This window comes from Trematomus bernacchii, unplaced genomic scaffold, assembly GCF_902827165.1.
Source record: "Trematomus bernacchii unplaced genomic scaffold, fTreBer1.1, whole genome shotgun sequence".
Classification (NCBI taxonomy): Eukaryota; Metazoa; Chordata; class Actinopteri; order Perciformes; family Nototheniidae; genus Trematomus; species Trematomus bernacchii.
The window spans coordinates 260,403-277,489 of NW_022987625.1; the positions used below are offsets into that span (position 1 = coordinate 260,403).

The window sequence follows — 17,087 nt, forward strand, 5'->3', positions numbered from 1 at the left end:
TGTGAATATATTTCTTGATATGTTTTTGTTTGTTTGGACAGATCACCCATTTAACTATGTGTCATAGGAATGTATTCGTATTTTCCGAATGATCTTGAACGCAGCACAGTACTTGGTTTCACGTCCAGTTATAACATTATTTACTGGAGTGATTCATGTCGTCCTAAAGGCAGCGTGGACCAGCCGGTACCCATAGAACAAGTAAATTCAACATTTATTGCCATAAGGTAAGAAACCTAAAACCAAAGTGTAATTAATCCAAAGAAAAACACAACAGTGTGAACCAGTGTAAACCTACAGGGCATGAGTCTCACCGACGTGAATGAGCATGTTTGTCTTCCCATGTTTGCCAGTAAGTAAGCAAACCGAATAAGACGTTAGCTAAGTTACCTTTCAGCTGTTAAACTGGACATGGTTTTACCAACGACATGATATGGTCTTTGACAGTCAACTGTTATCATCGACATGTCGGTTGTTTTGCTACTAGCCTAGCCTTTACTACAGTGTTAAGCCGATAAAGTGAACATGCAGCAGACAGACTGAATGTGTCTGTGTCAGCGAGACTAACATTCCTTACCAATATTTGGTAAGTGATTCTCTTAACTCAGAATGATCAGAGCTAGATTCTAACAATTCTACTCCCACAGCTCACTGCTGTCCGCTGGGGTGTGTACAGCAGAGGTGCAAAGTCATTATTTACGTGTACTGTCTTTTACATACAATTTTGAGGTACTGGATTATTTCCCTTTTCTGCTAGTTTGTACTTCTACTCCACTACAATTCAGAGGTAAAAAGTTAACTTTTACACTCCTACATTTATTTAATGTCTTTAGTTACTTTGCATAATGGATTGATGATATACAACATAATCAACACTTAAATAAAACTTTAGTTACACCTGGAGTAAATTCACAAACTACCCAAAAGTTAATAAAAGAATAAAACCTAGTTCCAGCTTTACCAGCTGTGATAACACTTAGATGCATACATAATTAATCAAAACATATGGAATATATATCAATCCGAAATGGGCCAATCTGCATAATGAGTACTTTAACTAAGTGTATTTAGATGCCAATACTTGTGTACTTTACTTGAGTAACATTTAGATGGCAGGACTTTTACTTGTAACACAGTATTCCTACACTCTGGTTCTTCTCCTTTTACAAGTACAAGCTGAGTACTTCTCCCCGCTCTGGTGTTCATGTAGAGAACCGTTTAATGAGTAACGTTTGGCTACTAACCGATTGTTACAAATGATTGTTATCCACAAAAGTGTAATCCTTCATGCAAGCCGAATAAAAAATTGTCCCCTGTTCATTTGTTAAAAGTCAAGTCTAGACATGCCCGATTCCTTATCAAGTGAACCTGGTTCGAAGGTTTCGGACCCACAACATTCCCAGAAACTCCTCCGAGTCCTCCGCCTGTTCTGGCAGGAGCAAAGTTTCCATGATGCGCTGCTGGTGGTGGATGGCGAGGAGCTTCCTGTCCAGAAGAACATCCTGGCTGCTGCCAGCCCTTATGTCAGGTGAGCAGGTCTGCCAGACCATCAGTCTGTCAGAACATCAGTCAGTCAGCCCAGACACTTAGTTACAGCATGGGCACTCCCAAAATAGAAATTGATGAAAGATCATCAGGTGTATAGTTTATTTTCATGTTTGTCATAATATGTTCTGTTAATGGTTTTCTGTTAGGACCAAGCTGAACTACAATCCTCCAAAAGAAGATGGGTCTACATACAGAATCGAGCTACAGGGGGTCTCCATGCCCATCATGAAACAAATCCTGGACTACATTTTCAGCGGAGAAGTGAGTGCGTAGGCTTAAAAAGAAGCACAGTGACATGCTTAGGACTAGTAAACATTAGTAATTGTTTCCTGCCTGTCCTGGTATATTGTTGTATATCCAATTGACCTGTCCTTCACACACAGATCACTCTGAATGAAGAGACCATCCAGGACATGGTTCAGGCGTCTGACCTGCTCCTCCTGACCGACCTGAAGGCCCTGTGCTGCCAGTTCCTAGAGAGCTGCATCACTGCAGAGAACTGTCTCGGAATCCGGCTCTTTTCTTTGCACTACTGCCTTAACCATGTCCACTTTGTCGCCACGGAGTTCCTGCAGACACATTTTGGCGATGTGGCCCTCACTGAGGAGTTCAGGGAGCTGCCCGCGGACCGCCTCTGCGAGGCGCTGGCCATGGAGAAACTGAATGTGGGCAACGAAAGGCACGTCCTGGAGGCTGTGGTGCGATGGTTCGGACATGACTCAGAGGATCGCAAGGTTTGTGATGTGCTCTTGAGGTTCGATGGGGAGATAAGAGAGATAAGATAAGAAGTACTTTATTGATCCCAATTTGGGACATTTTTGCGAGGTTATCATGTGTAATCATCCACCTTGTTTGCAGCAGAATAACGCAGCTGTTTAAAGATTAAAACCCTACTCTAAACTACCTACTCAGCACAAATAGCAGATGGACACATATAGTGACTAGCTTTTATAGGGCTAACACTGGGGGGCTGCTTCATCAGCAAAGAGCCGATATTTTTGTAAAAAGGAGCAGAAAAGGAGAATGAATATTTTACTTTATTAACCAGGTGGAGACATGTGACTCCATTATATGCTAATATGTCTCTTTGTCTGCAAGATGTGGCAATAGGCAACTTTTTTCCAACATGATCACTTTATAAAAAAAATGTAGGCGCTTAATGTTATATTATGGGCTTGTTCCAGAGGCCTGTACTACGAAGCCAGTTCAACATACCCTGGATATGTTTGAGTTAGCTGGCTTACCTAATCCAAAACAAACGCGCTCTCGCTAAGCGGTCCTACGACGCTGGTTATCAACTCGGTAACTCAAGCCAGGGTTTCTCTGTCCGGCTGAGTGCGCGTTCACATGAAAGGGGCGGGGTTAGCAACATTTGACCAATCACAAACAGGGACAAGCGTACTGACAGCGCAGCGTCATACTTCCTGAATGAAAGTGAACTATAATATTAGACAAATATGAAGAAGTTAAACTTTAAACATCCATGACTTAAACACTTTATCCAGGATAAAAGCCACATAGCTGCACCTGCAAGGTGAATACAGCTGGTAAAAGAAAAAGTGTTTGAATGCGTACATTAACAGGTTTATGATATCACTGCCCCGTCCAAGACACGAGTGGATCTGACTTTAATTACATTTGACTCGAGTGTTTCGTCAACTTAATGTGTTGCTTAAAATAATACTTCTGCATACAGTATGTGACACTGTGAGTATTGCACGGCCAGATACGGCTCAGCTGACTCAGATAAGGAAATATATGATACATTATGATGTGATATGATATGAATGATAATGGGACACATCGACATCTGCACTCACAGTGCCGTGGACTGTACTTAATGTTACTCTGATCCGGTTACTTATGTTGTGGCAGATATGTAAGTAAGCTTTCTTAACGCTAATGTTATATTAGTCAGATTGCTCTGAAGATGGGAGGGGATATTCTATTAATTTTCACATTCACACAGTCAGTTGATTTTTGCCGGCCGTCTTTCCTGCAACGGCAGTTTTTCTGTATTTCCTCTATCCTGTAATATGACTTGATCGCTTTAAACTCCGCACACGGAGCTCTGATTGGTCAGCAGGCGGTGCTTTCACTGAGTTGATCTCTTATCCTGGAACCTAACCAGGGGGGTATACTACGAAGCAAGATTTTCGTTTAGCAAGCTAACTTCAGGGGTTTCCGGTCCTACGAAGCTGGTTCACTTTTTAGTGGGCTCGATAACTTATTCTGAACGGCTATTCTCCGGAGCAGGATAGGTTCCAGGATGAAAGCACTGCCTGCTGACCAATCAGAGCTCAGTGTGCGGAGTTTAAAGCGATCAATTCATATGACAGGAGGAGAAAGGAAATACAGTTTAAACTGCCGTTGCAGGAAAGACGACCGGCCAAAATCACCGACTGTGTGAACGTGAAAATGAATAGAATATCCCCTCCCATCTTCAGAGCAATCTGACTATTATAACATTAGCGTTAAGAAAGCTTACTTAAATATCTGCCACAACATAAGTAACCGGATCAGAGTAACATTAAGTACAGTCCACGGCACTGTGAGTGCAGACGTCGATGTGTCCCATTATCATTCATATCATATCACATCATAATGTATCATATATTTCCTTATCTGAGTCAGCTTCTTGAGCCGTATCTGGCCGTGCAACACTCACAGTGTCACATACTGTATGCAGAAGTATTATTTTAAGCAACACATTAAGTTGACGAAACACTCGAGTCAAATGTAATTAAAGTCAGATCCACTCGTGTCTTGGACGGGGCAGTGATATCATAAACCTGTTAATGTACGCATTCAAACGCTTTTTCTTTTACCAGCTGTATTCACCTTGCAGGTGCAGCTATGTGGCTTTTATCCTGGATAAAGTGTTTAAGTCATGGATGTTTAAAGTTTAACTTCTTCATATTTGTCTAATATTAGTTGACTTTTCATTCAGGAAATATATGACGCGCTGCGCTGTCAGTACGCTTGTCCATGTTTGAGATTGGTCGAATGCTCCAAATACCACCCCTTTTATGTGTACGCGCACCTAACTAGATAGGACACGGCTGGCTTGAGCATCGAGTTGATAGCCAGCGTCGTAGGACCGTTTAGCGAGAGCGTTTTTTTTTTTGGATTTAGTCAACCGGATAACTCAAAACATATCCAGGATATGTTGAACTAGATTCGTAGTATACCCCCCTGGTTAGCCGTTCAGCATAAGTTACCATGGAGATCTAGCCCGGTAAAAAGAGAACCAGCGTCGTAGGACCGGAAAGCCAGAGTTTTCCCTGAAGTTAGCTCGCTAAGCGAAAATCTGGCTTCGTAGTACAGGCCTCAGGTGGCCAAAATGAATTAATTTAGCTTGTGTTTATTTAATAAACCAAACCTTGAGTCTTCCATCTGTATTTGCAGGTACACATGAAGCAAGTGATGTCTGCAGTGTGGCAGCAGGGTCTGGATGCAAGCTACCTGAAAGAGCAGGTAGAACTGTCCAGATTTAAATGTTTGCTCTTTAGTATTACCCACAGTGTAACAGCACACCCTATGTGTAATTGTTTCACATTGCGTTTGCTGTTTTTGAGGCAATACTCTTCTGGGCTAACTCTTTAGCTAACCTTGTTGTGCGTGCACGGTATTCCATCAGGCCATGGGAGAGCCGCTGATGAGGGAGGTGATCAGAGAGTACTGCCAGCAGGTGCTGGGCGTCGGCCCCCTGCAGGGTGAGGCTATGCTCGCCGCCTTCAAACCCAGAGGTTACTCAGAATGTATTGTCATAGCCGGAGGAGAGGATCGCAAGTAAGTCACTGTTCACCATTTTAGTTTTTTTTATCAATTTATCTTATCGGACTTAGCAGAACCCTCAGGCTCCCAGGCTAATGTAGGCAGGACCACAGAGCGCCAGGGATGTGGGGATGCAGCTAGTGCGGACATTTCTTTTATATGTGTATACATATAATGATTAGGGTGGTCCTTTGTGCCATGTCAATTTTCGAATTCATTTATTTTAAGCTCCAACCACCGGAATTTGTTATGATAGTCAAGAAAACTCTCCTGGTGAATTTTATTCAAATTCCAACAACATGTACCCCTCCCTCATCAACCTTGAAGTTTAGCCTCAGTAGGGTGGTCCTTAAAATTGAAAGTCGGAAAGTCTAAGCTCCAACCCCCAGAATTCATTCTATTAGTCAAGAAAACTCTCCTGGTGAATTTTTTCCTCAATCTGACAACATGTACCCCCCCCTCATCAACCTTGAAGTTTAGCCTCAGTTGCAGCACCGTGGCTGCTGGTGTGGCAGCCCAGGTTGATGAGGGGGGGGTACATGTTGTCAGATTGAGGAAAAAATTCACCAGGAGAGTTTTCTTGACTAATAGAATGAATTCTGGGGGTTGGAGCTTAGACTTTCCCACTTTCAATTTTAAGGACCACCCTAATGATATATACTGTCTATCTCCACCATAACTGTAATAATAATAAGCTTTGATGTTTGGTGGATAGGTTTAGTGTTCATTTATGAGCTACAAAGAAGCTCTTCACTCCACACATTTTTTTAGGAAAAGATAATGATATAATTATGACAGATAAATAATGTTATTTTACACTGAAATTTGGTTGAATTAGTCATGAGTTCCCAAAATCACATGTTCTGCTAACATGCTACCACCTGATGGATTTGTCCTGTACAGAACCAGGAAGCCGACCTCTGAGACGCGCTGCATGTGTCCGCTCTACGACTCCAGCAGGCAGGCCTGGATTACGCTGCAGCCCATGAGCGCCCCCCGCCTGGGCCACGGGGTCGTCACTGCCGGTCAGTGCGGCCCAGCCATAACCTGAAGTCCTGCAGGAAACATATCTGTAGCTAGTCATCACCTGAATGAATGATCATCATTAAGAATTAAGATAAATTGTACTATCTAAGTATAATGATCCTACTCTGCTTCTGTCTATTAGAGGGTTTTCTGTTTGCGATCGGCGGAGCAGATGAACACAACACAGTCCTAGACAGTGGAGAAAAATATGACCCTGACACCAACACCTGGAGCCCTATACCCCCAATGCTACAGGTACGACTGCACTTCTCCTGAGAGAAGCACCACTCATCCCTCCACTAAACTATTTAAACGGCTGATCTTTACTGTACAATTCTTTCTGACAATTTCTCTGCCCTTTTTCTTTTCTTTTACTACACTGAGTGATTTGAAGAAAACTAAACAATTGTAATTGGAATCTGCTGGTGTGCCACTAGGTGTCAGCAGTAACAGCAGAATTGACACAGACAAATCAACCCCTTGTCCCTAATGCCGCTTTATAGGAAAAGTCATTCACATTATATTTTTGAATATTTCTTGTTGTACACATCAATACTTATGGATGCAAATCAGACTAAGATATATTGTTCGAGATGTTATTGTTTTGATGAATAATAATATCAGATTAATTTCATATACTGTAAACCATTATCTAAATTGTTGCTTAAAAGAGCTGTGGAAGACATAACAGCAGTCTTGCGTCACGTGTGTGGAGCTTCTGTGTGATTGAGTGTGTGTCTCATTGCTGCTTTTGATCTCGACACAGCCGCGTCAGAACTTTGGCGTGGTGGAGCTGGACGGTCTGATCTACGTCCTCGGAGGAGAGACCAAAGAATCAGAGCTGATCACTGTGGAGGTGTTCGACCCTCACTGCAGTGCCTGGAAAATGCTGACCAGTATGACCATGATCCGCAAGGTAACAACACACATATTAATATCACATTGACAAGATAGTAGGACATGTAACTCAGTTTATGACTGGGCCAAATATGATCACAACAGCAGTAACCTCTGTATCCCAAATGTACTGTTAAGATAATGTTGCAAAATAAATTCTAGAATATCAGAAATAAAGCAGGGAATGGTAATATCGCTATGAATTATCATATCGAACCTAGGTAAAAAATCAGAACACACTATTTGCCATGGAAATTCACGCTTGTGACGTCAACTCCAACTGTTGCAGACTGCAAACACAGCACCCTAATGCCCTCATCCTAATCTCTGGAGAATTCAATCATGCCTCTCTCAAAAACTCTGCCCACATTCAAATAATATGTCCCCTGCACCACCGGAGACAATAAAACACTGGACCTACTGTATGCCAACACCAAGGAGGCATGCAGCTCATCTCCCCTTCCTCTCCTGGGCAGATCTGATCACAACCTGGTTCACCTCCTGCCTGTGTATCAACCTCTGGTCCACAGACAGCCGGTGTCCACACACACCGTGAAGAAGTGGTCTGAGGAGGCCCTGAAGGACTGATTTGACACTACTGCATGGGATGTGTTCACTGACTCTCATGGGGAGGACATCAACGGCCTAACTGACTGTATAACTGATTAAATTAACTTCTGTGAGGAAAACGTACTACCCAAGAGGACTGTACGGTGTTTTGCAAACAACAAACCCTGGATTACCCCTGAGATAAAGGCTTTCCTGAAGGACAAAAAGAGGGCCTTTAGATCGTGAAACAGAGAGGATTATATAGAGGGAGCTGAGGTGGAAGATCAGAGAGGGGAAGAACAGTTACAGGAAGAGGATGGAGGAACAGCTGGAGAGGCCTGAAGACCATCTCTGGCTACAAAGAGCCAGACTCCCAGGTCCGGGGGGACCAGCAGTGGGCAAACGACCTGAACATTTTCTTTAACAGATTTGACCAGTCTGGTGCCCCTCCCCATTCCCCCTGCTGCACCCCACATTGTCCCCACGGCCTGGAAATGGCCCTGTCCCCTCTCCCACCTCTACTCACCCCCCGACCATCAGCTCACAGTCACTCTTAACAACCATCGTGTCTCCTGTTTATCACCAACCCCACCCGCTGACCGCACCTTGTCCCTCACAACCAACCAGGTGAGGAGAGAGCTCCAGCTGGCACCGTTTCTCTTCACCCTCTACACTGCAGACTTCACCCTCTTCACTGCTTCCTGTCACCTGCAGAAGTTCTCTGATGACTCTACCATCGTTGGCCTCATCTCTAATGAGTGACTCAGTGGGATAGTGAACTGATCTTCGGATCAGGGGAGAGGCTGATTGCCCACAGAACTGAGTGTGTGTAAGTCGTTTTGGATAAAATCCTCGAACAAGTGACATGTAACGTAACGTTCCCCCTCTGGTGCCAGAGGAACCACCTCCAGCTCAACACAGGGAAGACCAAGGAGCTAGTGGTGGACTTCAGAAGGCGCCAACAATACACCAGTGAACATCCAGGGAGCGGACATAGAGATTGTGAAATCGTACAAATACCTGGGTGTTCATCTGAACAATAAACTGGACTGGACTGATCATTCTGCTGCTCTATACAAGAAGGGACAGAGCAGACTGTACCTGCTGAGGAGACTGAGGTCTTTTGGGGTGAGGGGGCCCTCCTGCAGACCTTCTAATGGCGCATTTCCACTACAGCGCGGTTTAAGCGTGCTGTGCACGGTTGCGTTTCCACTTAGCGTAGTACCGGCTAGCGGGTACTATTTCACAGTTTTTCTGGCCCCATAAAATCGAGGTTCTTTCCGGGCCAACAACCGGGCTGAGTCGGGCTGAGTATGCTAAACTAGAGAGAGAATCGCTGGCAAGGGGGCTACAACTACAACAAGATGAACATATTTGACCGTGATTTAATTGTAATACACGTTTCAAAATGATGCCAAAGTAACAACATACTGATACCGGTTAGTAAAAACCATGAATTAATGCTTTGACAAGTCTGCAGACAGACGGCAGGGGAAAAACCTTTTAAAATGCGTGTTTTCTGAATGGAGATCGGCTAAGCTAACGCAGTATATGCTCCGACCGTCCACACTCACAACAACGGCCTATACAGACATAAATAAACCAGCGACTGTATTCACCATGACACAGACAGTCTGTGGTTTGTACTTGTTTAACTTTTGTCTAGTTTCTGAACATATATAAGGAGCTGTGAGCTCTGAGTGCTAACAGCTAACGGCTGATTTTTTTGGGGTTCGCATTGATGATGACGTCACGGCTCCGCCTACACTGCGTTACTATAGTTACTGCCCCAGCAACTAAACTGTAATGGAAACGCAGCATAAAGTGTGCCAGTCCTAACAAGGCCTAACTATACCGTACTAAGCCGAGCGAGGCCCTGCAATGGAAATACGCCATTAGACTCTGTGACTCACCCATCTTCTATGGTGTGGTCTGCTGGGGCAGCAGCATCTCGGCTGCTGACAGGAAGAGACTGAACAGACTGTTAGAGAAGGTCCTGGACACTGTGGAGGTGGTGGACAACATTTTATATTTCTGTGCATGCCCTTTTATCTAATAGTGTTTTATTTTATATATTTTTGTCTCTAGCCTAACTTTTGCTGTAACAATGTAAATGTCCCCTCTGTGGGATAAAGAAAGGTATTCTGATTCTGATAAACAATATCTTATCAAACTAAATTGGTATGTTTAACATTCAGGTCTACTCAACTCTATTGTATGTATTAATAAAGCACCTTTAATACTGACATCCAACCAAAATTGCTTCATGTAAAATAAGGATTATGAAGAAGCAAGAAACAATATATAAATTTGTGCTAAATGTATTAATAATGAAACATTAAAATGTTAATAATTAATAAACATATGTCAATAGAATAAACACTAAGGATAACCGTAAAGAAACTACTGATTACAGCTTAAAAACTAATGTTATTACTTTAAAATCAAGAACACCTAAGAGTTTTACTGCTGAAATAATACATTAAAACACATCAGTTGTGACTATCAAAATAGTTCATGTCATAGATAGTTTGGATTCTGATCACTTTTACGGCTCATGTTATTTAGTTATATCAGTAAAATGTTTAACTAGGGCTCTCTGAAATAATCTCACTCAGAAGGTCCGTCTCCCCCTCAGACTGAGATCTGGGAGCACAGCAGCTCTGTTAGTAAATCCAACTGCTGCTAAACAAACCTCAGGAGGAGCTGCAGCATTTATTTTCTCATGTCTGTCGACTTTTGTACCAGCTCTTTCCCATCTGCCCCTGCTGCTTGTCTCCAACACTTGTTGTGTGTCCACTAGCTCCACTGGACACACATAATACATTGCTTACTGCTGGTGGAACAATGCCGACTGGACTTTTGAGATGATCCCATACAGCAGATAATGAGGAAGGTTTAAGGTCCTGAAGCAATATGGTAACATTGTTATTATTTTAAAAATATCGCCCCAAATCATTGCCATATTCCATTTAAATCATTAGGGCTCTGCCTGAATGACAAAAAGGCCACCACTTTAACTGATAGATTAAGCAAGCAATGTAATGTTATCTGTAAGTGACAAGTGGCCAAGATATCAGTTCCAGCTACTTTATGAATAATACCCGGCCCTTACCAATAGATAATGTTCCGTTCCGTTTTGTTTTTTAAGTGGGTCAGTATTAAAAAGCCATTGATAAACTTAACTAATAAAAGTAATCACTGAACCCTGTACATTTTTCTATTAGCACCATCAGGTTAAAGTTATACACGCAACAAAAATAAGTATCTTAAGACAATATCTTAAGATACTGACTGTGTTATTGCAGAAGCTCTGGTTTGGCTGTGGATGTTGAATGTCATCCCTCTTCTCTGTCCCTTATGTCATGCATCTCTCAAAATAAAAGTAAAAAAATGTTCTGTACATTTTTCGTTTCAGTGCTAATCAAAACCTTCTCTCAACCCAACTATATAGACTTGTATGGAAAAATAGTTCCATACAACATAAAAACGGACTTTTCCTGCCTCTTATTTTTTAGCTCGCTATCTTACACAATGTTACTGAAATGACTGAAAAAAGTAAAGAATGGGCCCAGGGCCAATACAACACTCAGACCAAGTGATGCATTTTCCACCGTGAACACTTCCAAACATGCTGTGACTCGTACGGCTGTTTTTCTGCTCCTTCAGGTGGGTTGCTACGCCTCCATGAATAAGAAGATCTATGCCATCGGCGGGGGCTCCTACGGGAAGCTGTTTGACTCCGTTGAATGCTACGACCCGAAAACCCTGCAGTGGACGGGCCTCTGTCCTCTGAAGGAGAGAAGGTAAACACAATCCTGTAGCATTAGCTGCTGTGGTCAGGACAAAAGAATCTTACATTAAAATGCAATATTTGTTTATTTTCTTTCCATGTTATTGTGTATTTTCTGTCCAGTGCAGACATTTCTGTCACATAATACGTGACAGAAATGTCTGGGACTCCCAGCAGCTTCTACTGAAGCCTTCCGAGTAAATCGCCAGAACGCCGACACCTCCTCATCTCCACCGCTCCCATGTTTTCTTTTGTGTTGCCATAAGTTAGTATCTCTGCGTTTGTGCGCTGGGCTAATGCTAATGCTAATAATGCTAATGCGAGGATAATAAAATGGCGGCTTCACAAAACCTTTTGGGAGTTTTACGGGGCGTGGTTTGCAATCCGCCCAGCCAATCAGAAATAGGAACCTTTTTCTCCCACGAAAGTCCCTGCTCTCTAGCAGGGACGGAAAAGGGGGTAAAAAAGGTTCTCATGAACTCATTTTAGTTCCGGATTTTTTTGGTGTGAACGCAACATTTCAAGAACTATATCGGAATTATACTGGGAAAAGTACTGCGGTGTGAACGCGCCTATTGGAGAACCCGTCATCCTTAAGGCTAGTGTCACACTGTCCCGAATTTGACACCAGATGGACACACGAATATGGAATTGTGAATTTCGCACGAAGATGGCCCCCGAACTTGGTCAACAGCCAAGCAACAGCCGAAGCAAGTACGATGCCTACAGAAGGCCACACGATGGCACCCGAACCACACACGAAGGCATGTTGTTTCCATAGCAACAACAACTTCCTGTCAACAGCGTAAACTCGCCTTCAAAATAAAAGCATCTAAATAAAACAGGAAGTTAACCTAAATTACATTTAAGACATACAACTGCAATGAAAGTAACAAAAACAATGTCATATCCTTTTCAGTTTCACAGAACACAAATTGGGTTATTTACATAATATGTTTACATGATTTTGTTGTGCAATAAAACAACCAGAGAAGCGATCTGCAAGGAAACATAGCACACTGTGTCCTCATGCTCCTGTTTCACCTGCTTAATACAGGTATCATCACTGCTACTGATTTCGATAGAGCAGGTCACAAATAGCAAGAAATGACAAAGTGAAATAAGACCATTTTTACCTGTAAGAGGAGGTGCTGGTACATGGGAAACGCTAAAATGCCAGATGGCACCGATGATACCGATGATCACACGAAGTAAAGACGAAGATGACACGATTTGACAAGATGCCCTCACGAGTGCCTTACGAAGGGCAAAATGGACACACAAATTCAACACACAAATGAACCTTCGCAAGGTCTTTCTGCAATTTTTTGGCATGCCAAAGATTTTTCCACCGCTCACGAAGTTGCTGCCGAAGCCTGAGAAACTCCACCGGCGGTCATACGATGGCTTAAGATGCCCTCACGAATGGCCCGATGTTACGATCAGAGCCGAATTTGAACTTTTCCTTTATCGTGTGTCCATCTGGTGTCAATTTCGGGACAGTGTGAGACAGGCTTTAAGGTGAAGACATATTTAAGATGGACATTTATTAATCCCTGTAGGGAAATGTTGGATTTAAAGCAGCAACAGACTAGGCATGAAATACAGCACAGTACAGACAAGAGTTCACACAAGGATAATAACGTTTAAAATAAAATGATTTAAAGGGGACCTATCATGCAAAATGCACTTTGGTACGTCTTTTATACATGAATATGTGTCCCCGGTGTTCCAGGGAACTCACCAAGTGTCAGAAAACACAACCCTCTCTATTTTCCTCCATACCCAAATCTCTAAAAAAGGGGCTGCAACGGATCTGATAAAAACTGATCCAGATTTGAACACTGTCCTGACGTCAGGACAGTGGCGCTACGGCTATTGGGCCAACTCCACCAATCAGGAGGAGACAGCCACGGCCATTGCCGTTCGAAAGCGCTGGAGACGCTGTAGTACATATGCCAGGCCAGTAGATGGTGCTGTTCTGCCCTTATCTGCATGATCTGTTTGGTATTTTGCAAAAAAAAAAGTATAAATATGCCTTATATAGGTATGGTCCTACACTATATTATTCAAATATAGCATGATAGGTCCACTTTAAGTAACTGTGAAAACAAGATATCACAACAACAAGGTAAAAACGTTATATTCAGTCTTTGGCTTTGATTCGTACTACCATTTATGTATACGGGTGATGATTTGAAACAAGCAAATACTAGCCCAAAGTTCAACTTCTTAAGGAAAGATTAGCCCCCCACATAACTTATCTTTTGTCTTTTAAAAATTGTTGCTATAGTCAGATCACTCTAGTCTTGTTCTTTGGCTGAAGGAATTTATATTACCTTTTATCCAACCATGATTGCATCTTTCACATTAACTAGTTTGTCCATGATTAACTTCTGCGCTGTGAAACCTTTGATCATAGGGTCCTATCTATGTCAATACTGGTCTCTTGTCAGTTGATAACTTTTGTCTCAAGATTTGTCAGGAATTAGCCAATAGGAGACATTCACTCCCAATCATTTCCCTGGCCAGGTTTGGGTCGGTGGCGTGTGGCGTTGGCAAGGAGCTCTACGTGTTTGGCGGAGTGAGAAGCAAAGAGCAAGAAAACCCCGAGCAAAGGCAGATGATGACCTGCAAGTCTGAGTTCTACCATGACGAGATGAGGAGGTCAGTATGGGAACAGTGCGTCTAGGAGGGTTTTAAAGCTACTTTTATACCACATTTAAAAAAACTTTTATTAGATTCTTTAATACATTTTGACTCAAAGTTCCATTTAGCCTTGGAAACAACAGCTGAGTCTTTTTGGAAATGTTGACTTCATTGCATGATCTTGATTAGCAGGACTTTCTACATTTTTATTCTTTAATGGATTCCCATCAGTTACATTAATGAACAAAATACAGTTCCTGGTACTAAATATAGCATTTATATCATATAATCAAATATATGTATTTCCAGATGAAATTGCAAAACAGCTATTGTCTGTCTTTGTTGTCCCCCCCTTATATGGGCTAATGATAAATCAACAATTTTTTTCATTTCAATTGTGAAGTTAATTTGGTGGGGACACGAGACATAAATAGAGAATGCATTGTACAGTGTGCAATCATATACACTTGACTGTCGTACAAAATGGAACAGAATATTCAACTATCAATTTCCTACATATTTCCTAATATGAAAATAAGAAAGTTTTCAATAAAAAATACAGAACCAATTGTTTTGATACCAATATGTGTGTAATGCTGAGTACAGGTGGATTTTCCTGGATGACCAGACCCTGTGTATCCAGACCAGCTCCTCCTTCGTTTATGGCGCTGTGCCCATCGGAGCCAGCATCTATGTGGTTGGAGACCTGGACACCGGTCAGTAAGAGAAACCAGGTCCAACAACCACAGTTTTCTGATCAGGTTACAGTCCGCTCAATATTTAGATGTGTGAGTTTGCTGTTTCTGACCTACAGGAACCAGTTTCGACTACATCAGGGAGTTTCGCCGCAGTACTGGGACGTGGCAGCGCACCAGACCCATGTTACCCAGCGATCTCTCCAAAACAGCGTGCGCAGGCCTGCGCATCGCCAACTGTCGACTGTTCCGCCTGCAGTGGAGCCAGGACATGTTCCGGGTCCGAGTTTGACCCTGTGGGCGCCACACTCCACTTTTGCACACTGCTTCTGTCTACCTGGGTTTGGGGATTTTAAGAACACTAAAGTATTATATTGGCTAGAGTTGAGGGTTGTGACTCTCAGTTCACGGGCTTATACGAGAATGAGACACAGGATAAAAGTTCATCTTTTTGACATCATAGGTTTAATGGCTTTTTTTATAAACCTTTAATATTTGTTGCTTTTTACTGTGGGAATTGCTTCATATTGTAATGGACATTCCTCATCAGTAATGTTAACTGGTGAACTGTTGCTTGGTGAGGGATCAAACTACAAACAATTATTGATAAACTGCTACTTTATTACACAAGGGACTTTAAAATAAATTATAAAAGTGCTGTGTTACAATTTGAGTTTTAGGATGTATTATGTTTATTATTTTTTTAGTCTTGTATTGTCCATCTTTCTGGTCAATCATTAACATACATAATCATTTGACCTAATATTTCTTACAGCTGCAGTGGAGGTGTAAATACTATAGTAATATAAATCTTTAAGGGGAAGGCAGACTTTGGTGTCGGGCCCTGACAATTAGAGAGAACTGTGGTCTTCTATGTAAAATAACAATGATTTTGTGGGTTTGTAGCATGGCACACTGTGCGAGTTGGCTCTAATAAAATATTGGTCGTAATCTGTGTCAGACTACACTGTATCACGTTGAGGACCAACTTTTTCATTTACATTGTAGAACTACCATGTCAATATTTCAATAAGTGCTCAAATGTTCACATTTGCAAGGGTATCCAGCGTGACTTCATGTCCTCTTGATTTGAAGGCCAGTGGGGTGGGTGGGTCAACAAAATGTCTGACTTTGAGACATCAATTATTGAGACATTTCCGTTTCCTGGCAACAGTCAACATTACCAAGGATTTATTGTAGCAATGACAACCGAATGCAATGTAGTCATTTTGAATCAAACCAAGATCCCTCAGAGCATTACTTTACAAATACTTGTTGTCCAACAAATGATGTCATTCTGCCAATAAAGTCTTCAGGTCAGAAAGTTGACAATGTTTTGCCACATTTCTCACAATTGTCAGTTTGGGGGCAGACAGCCCAAAATAACAGTGTAAGGACCTTTAGTGCCATGATGAATGAATTATGTGTGACAGTGTAGATACACTTACTGCAGCAGATGATGAAGGTTGATGGAAAATGAAGACATTAATAAGTCACAAACTAATCCCAGACTGGTCTTGCATCAATAGAATGGATGAAGGTGTATTCTGAGAGACGGTGAAATGCAATAACAACATTCACTTCACTGACAACATCCTAGAAAGATGACTTCCACAGTTTCCACACACTAACTGAATGTTAGCATGTTGGAGCACAAGCGCTTGACTTAAGATTTTATCTTTGACCAAGCTCTCTGTGCCCAGCCTGTTCAGAAATAGACGTTGCTCTGAGTCACTCTCTTGAGTTGCTGGATGTGTTGCTGACCTCTGGCTTTCCAGTCAGAGCAGTTTTGGCATCCCTTGACCCCATTTGTTCTGTGTGAGTTACAGCTGCTGCTGTCTGTCCTCCGCTCAGGGGCAGCACATAAAGTGACACGCGCTCAGTGGAGCTCATGGACTGTTGATACAAACACACATCATAATGTCAGAAAGGCAATCCAACACACACATTCGGCACAACCAGGGTGAACCATAGCTCTAGTAGAAGCAGTCTTTAAATAGGAAGTAATCATTAAACATGAGATGATCATTCACAATGACTTTATATTCAAGTTTACCAACACCTCTATACTAATGATGAAATAAATATTTTTTTGAGTGTTATGTTAAGATACGTTAAAACATAATTTGGATCAGAATCTCAACACAGTCAAC

General features: G+C 42.2%; 1 protein-coding gene across 4 annotated transcripts; it reads left to right on the top strand.

Annotated features, from left to right (window-relative positions):
- Positions 1-75: 75 nt before the first annotated feature.
- Positions 76-16,261, top strand: gan (gigaxonin). 4 transcript variants are annotated; one of them, XM_034132937.1, is made up of 13 exons: positions 76-227; positions 1,332-1,528; positions 1,695-1,809; positions 1,932-2,282; positions 4,957-5,025; positions 5,189-5,340; positions 6,229-6,350; positions 6,494-6,606; positions 7,118-7,267; positions 11,467-11,603; positions 14,123-14,257; positions 14,846-14,955; positions 15,054-16,261. In XM_034132937.1, exons 2-13 carry the CDS (start codon positions 1,344-1,346, stop codon positions 15,224-15,226), a joined length of 1,812 nt encoding a protein of 603 aa, XP_033988828.1. In that variant the 5' UTR covers positions 76-227; positions 1,332-1,343; the 3' UTR covers positions 15,227-16,261. The 4 variants fall into 4 exon arrangements, with proteins under 4 accessions (XP_033988828.1, XP_033988832.1, XP_033988831.1 ...); XM_034132941.1 differs by having other exon boundaries at positions 77-227; positions 1,380-1,528; XM_034132940.1 differs by lacking the exon at positions 76-227 and adding an exon at positions 244-352 and having other exon boundaries at positions 1,380-1,528.
- The last annotated feature ends 826 nt before the right edge of the window (positions 16,262-17,087 follow it).

Excerpts from the sequence above, each read along its gene's own strand:
- gan (XM_034132937.1), top strand. The coding sequence starts at position 1,344 with ATGCCCGATTCCTTATCAAGTGAACCTGGTTCGAAGGTTTCGGACCCA. Across the intron at positions 1,810-1,931 it reads ACTACATTTTCAGCGGAGAA|ATCACTCTGAATGAAGAGAC; the intron begins GTGAGTGCGTAG and ends CTTCACACACAG. Across the intron at positions 6,351-6,493 it reads CCACGGGGTCGTCACTGCCG|AGGGTTTTCTGTTTGCGATC; the intron begins GTCAGTGCGGCC and ends TCTGTCTATTAG.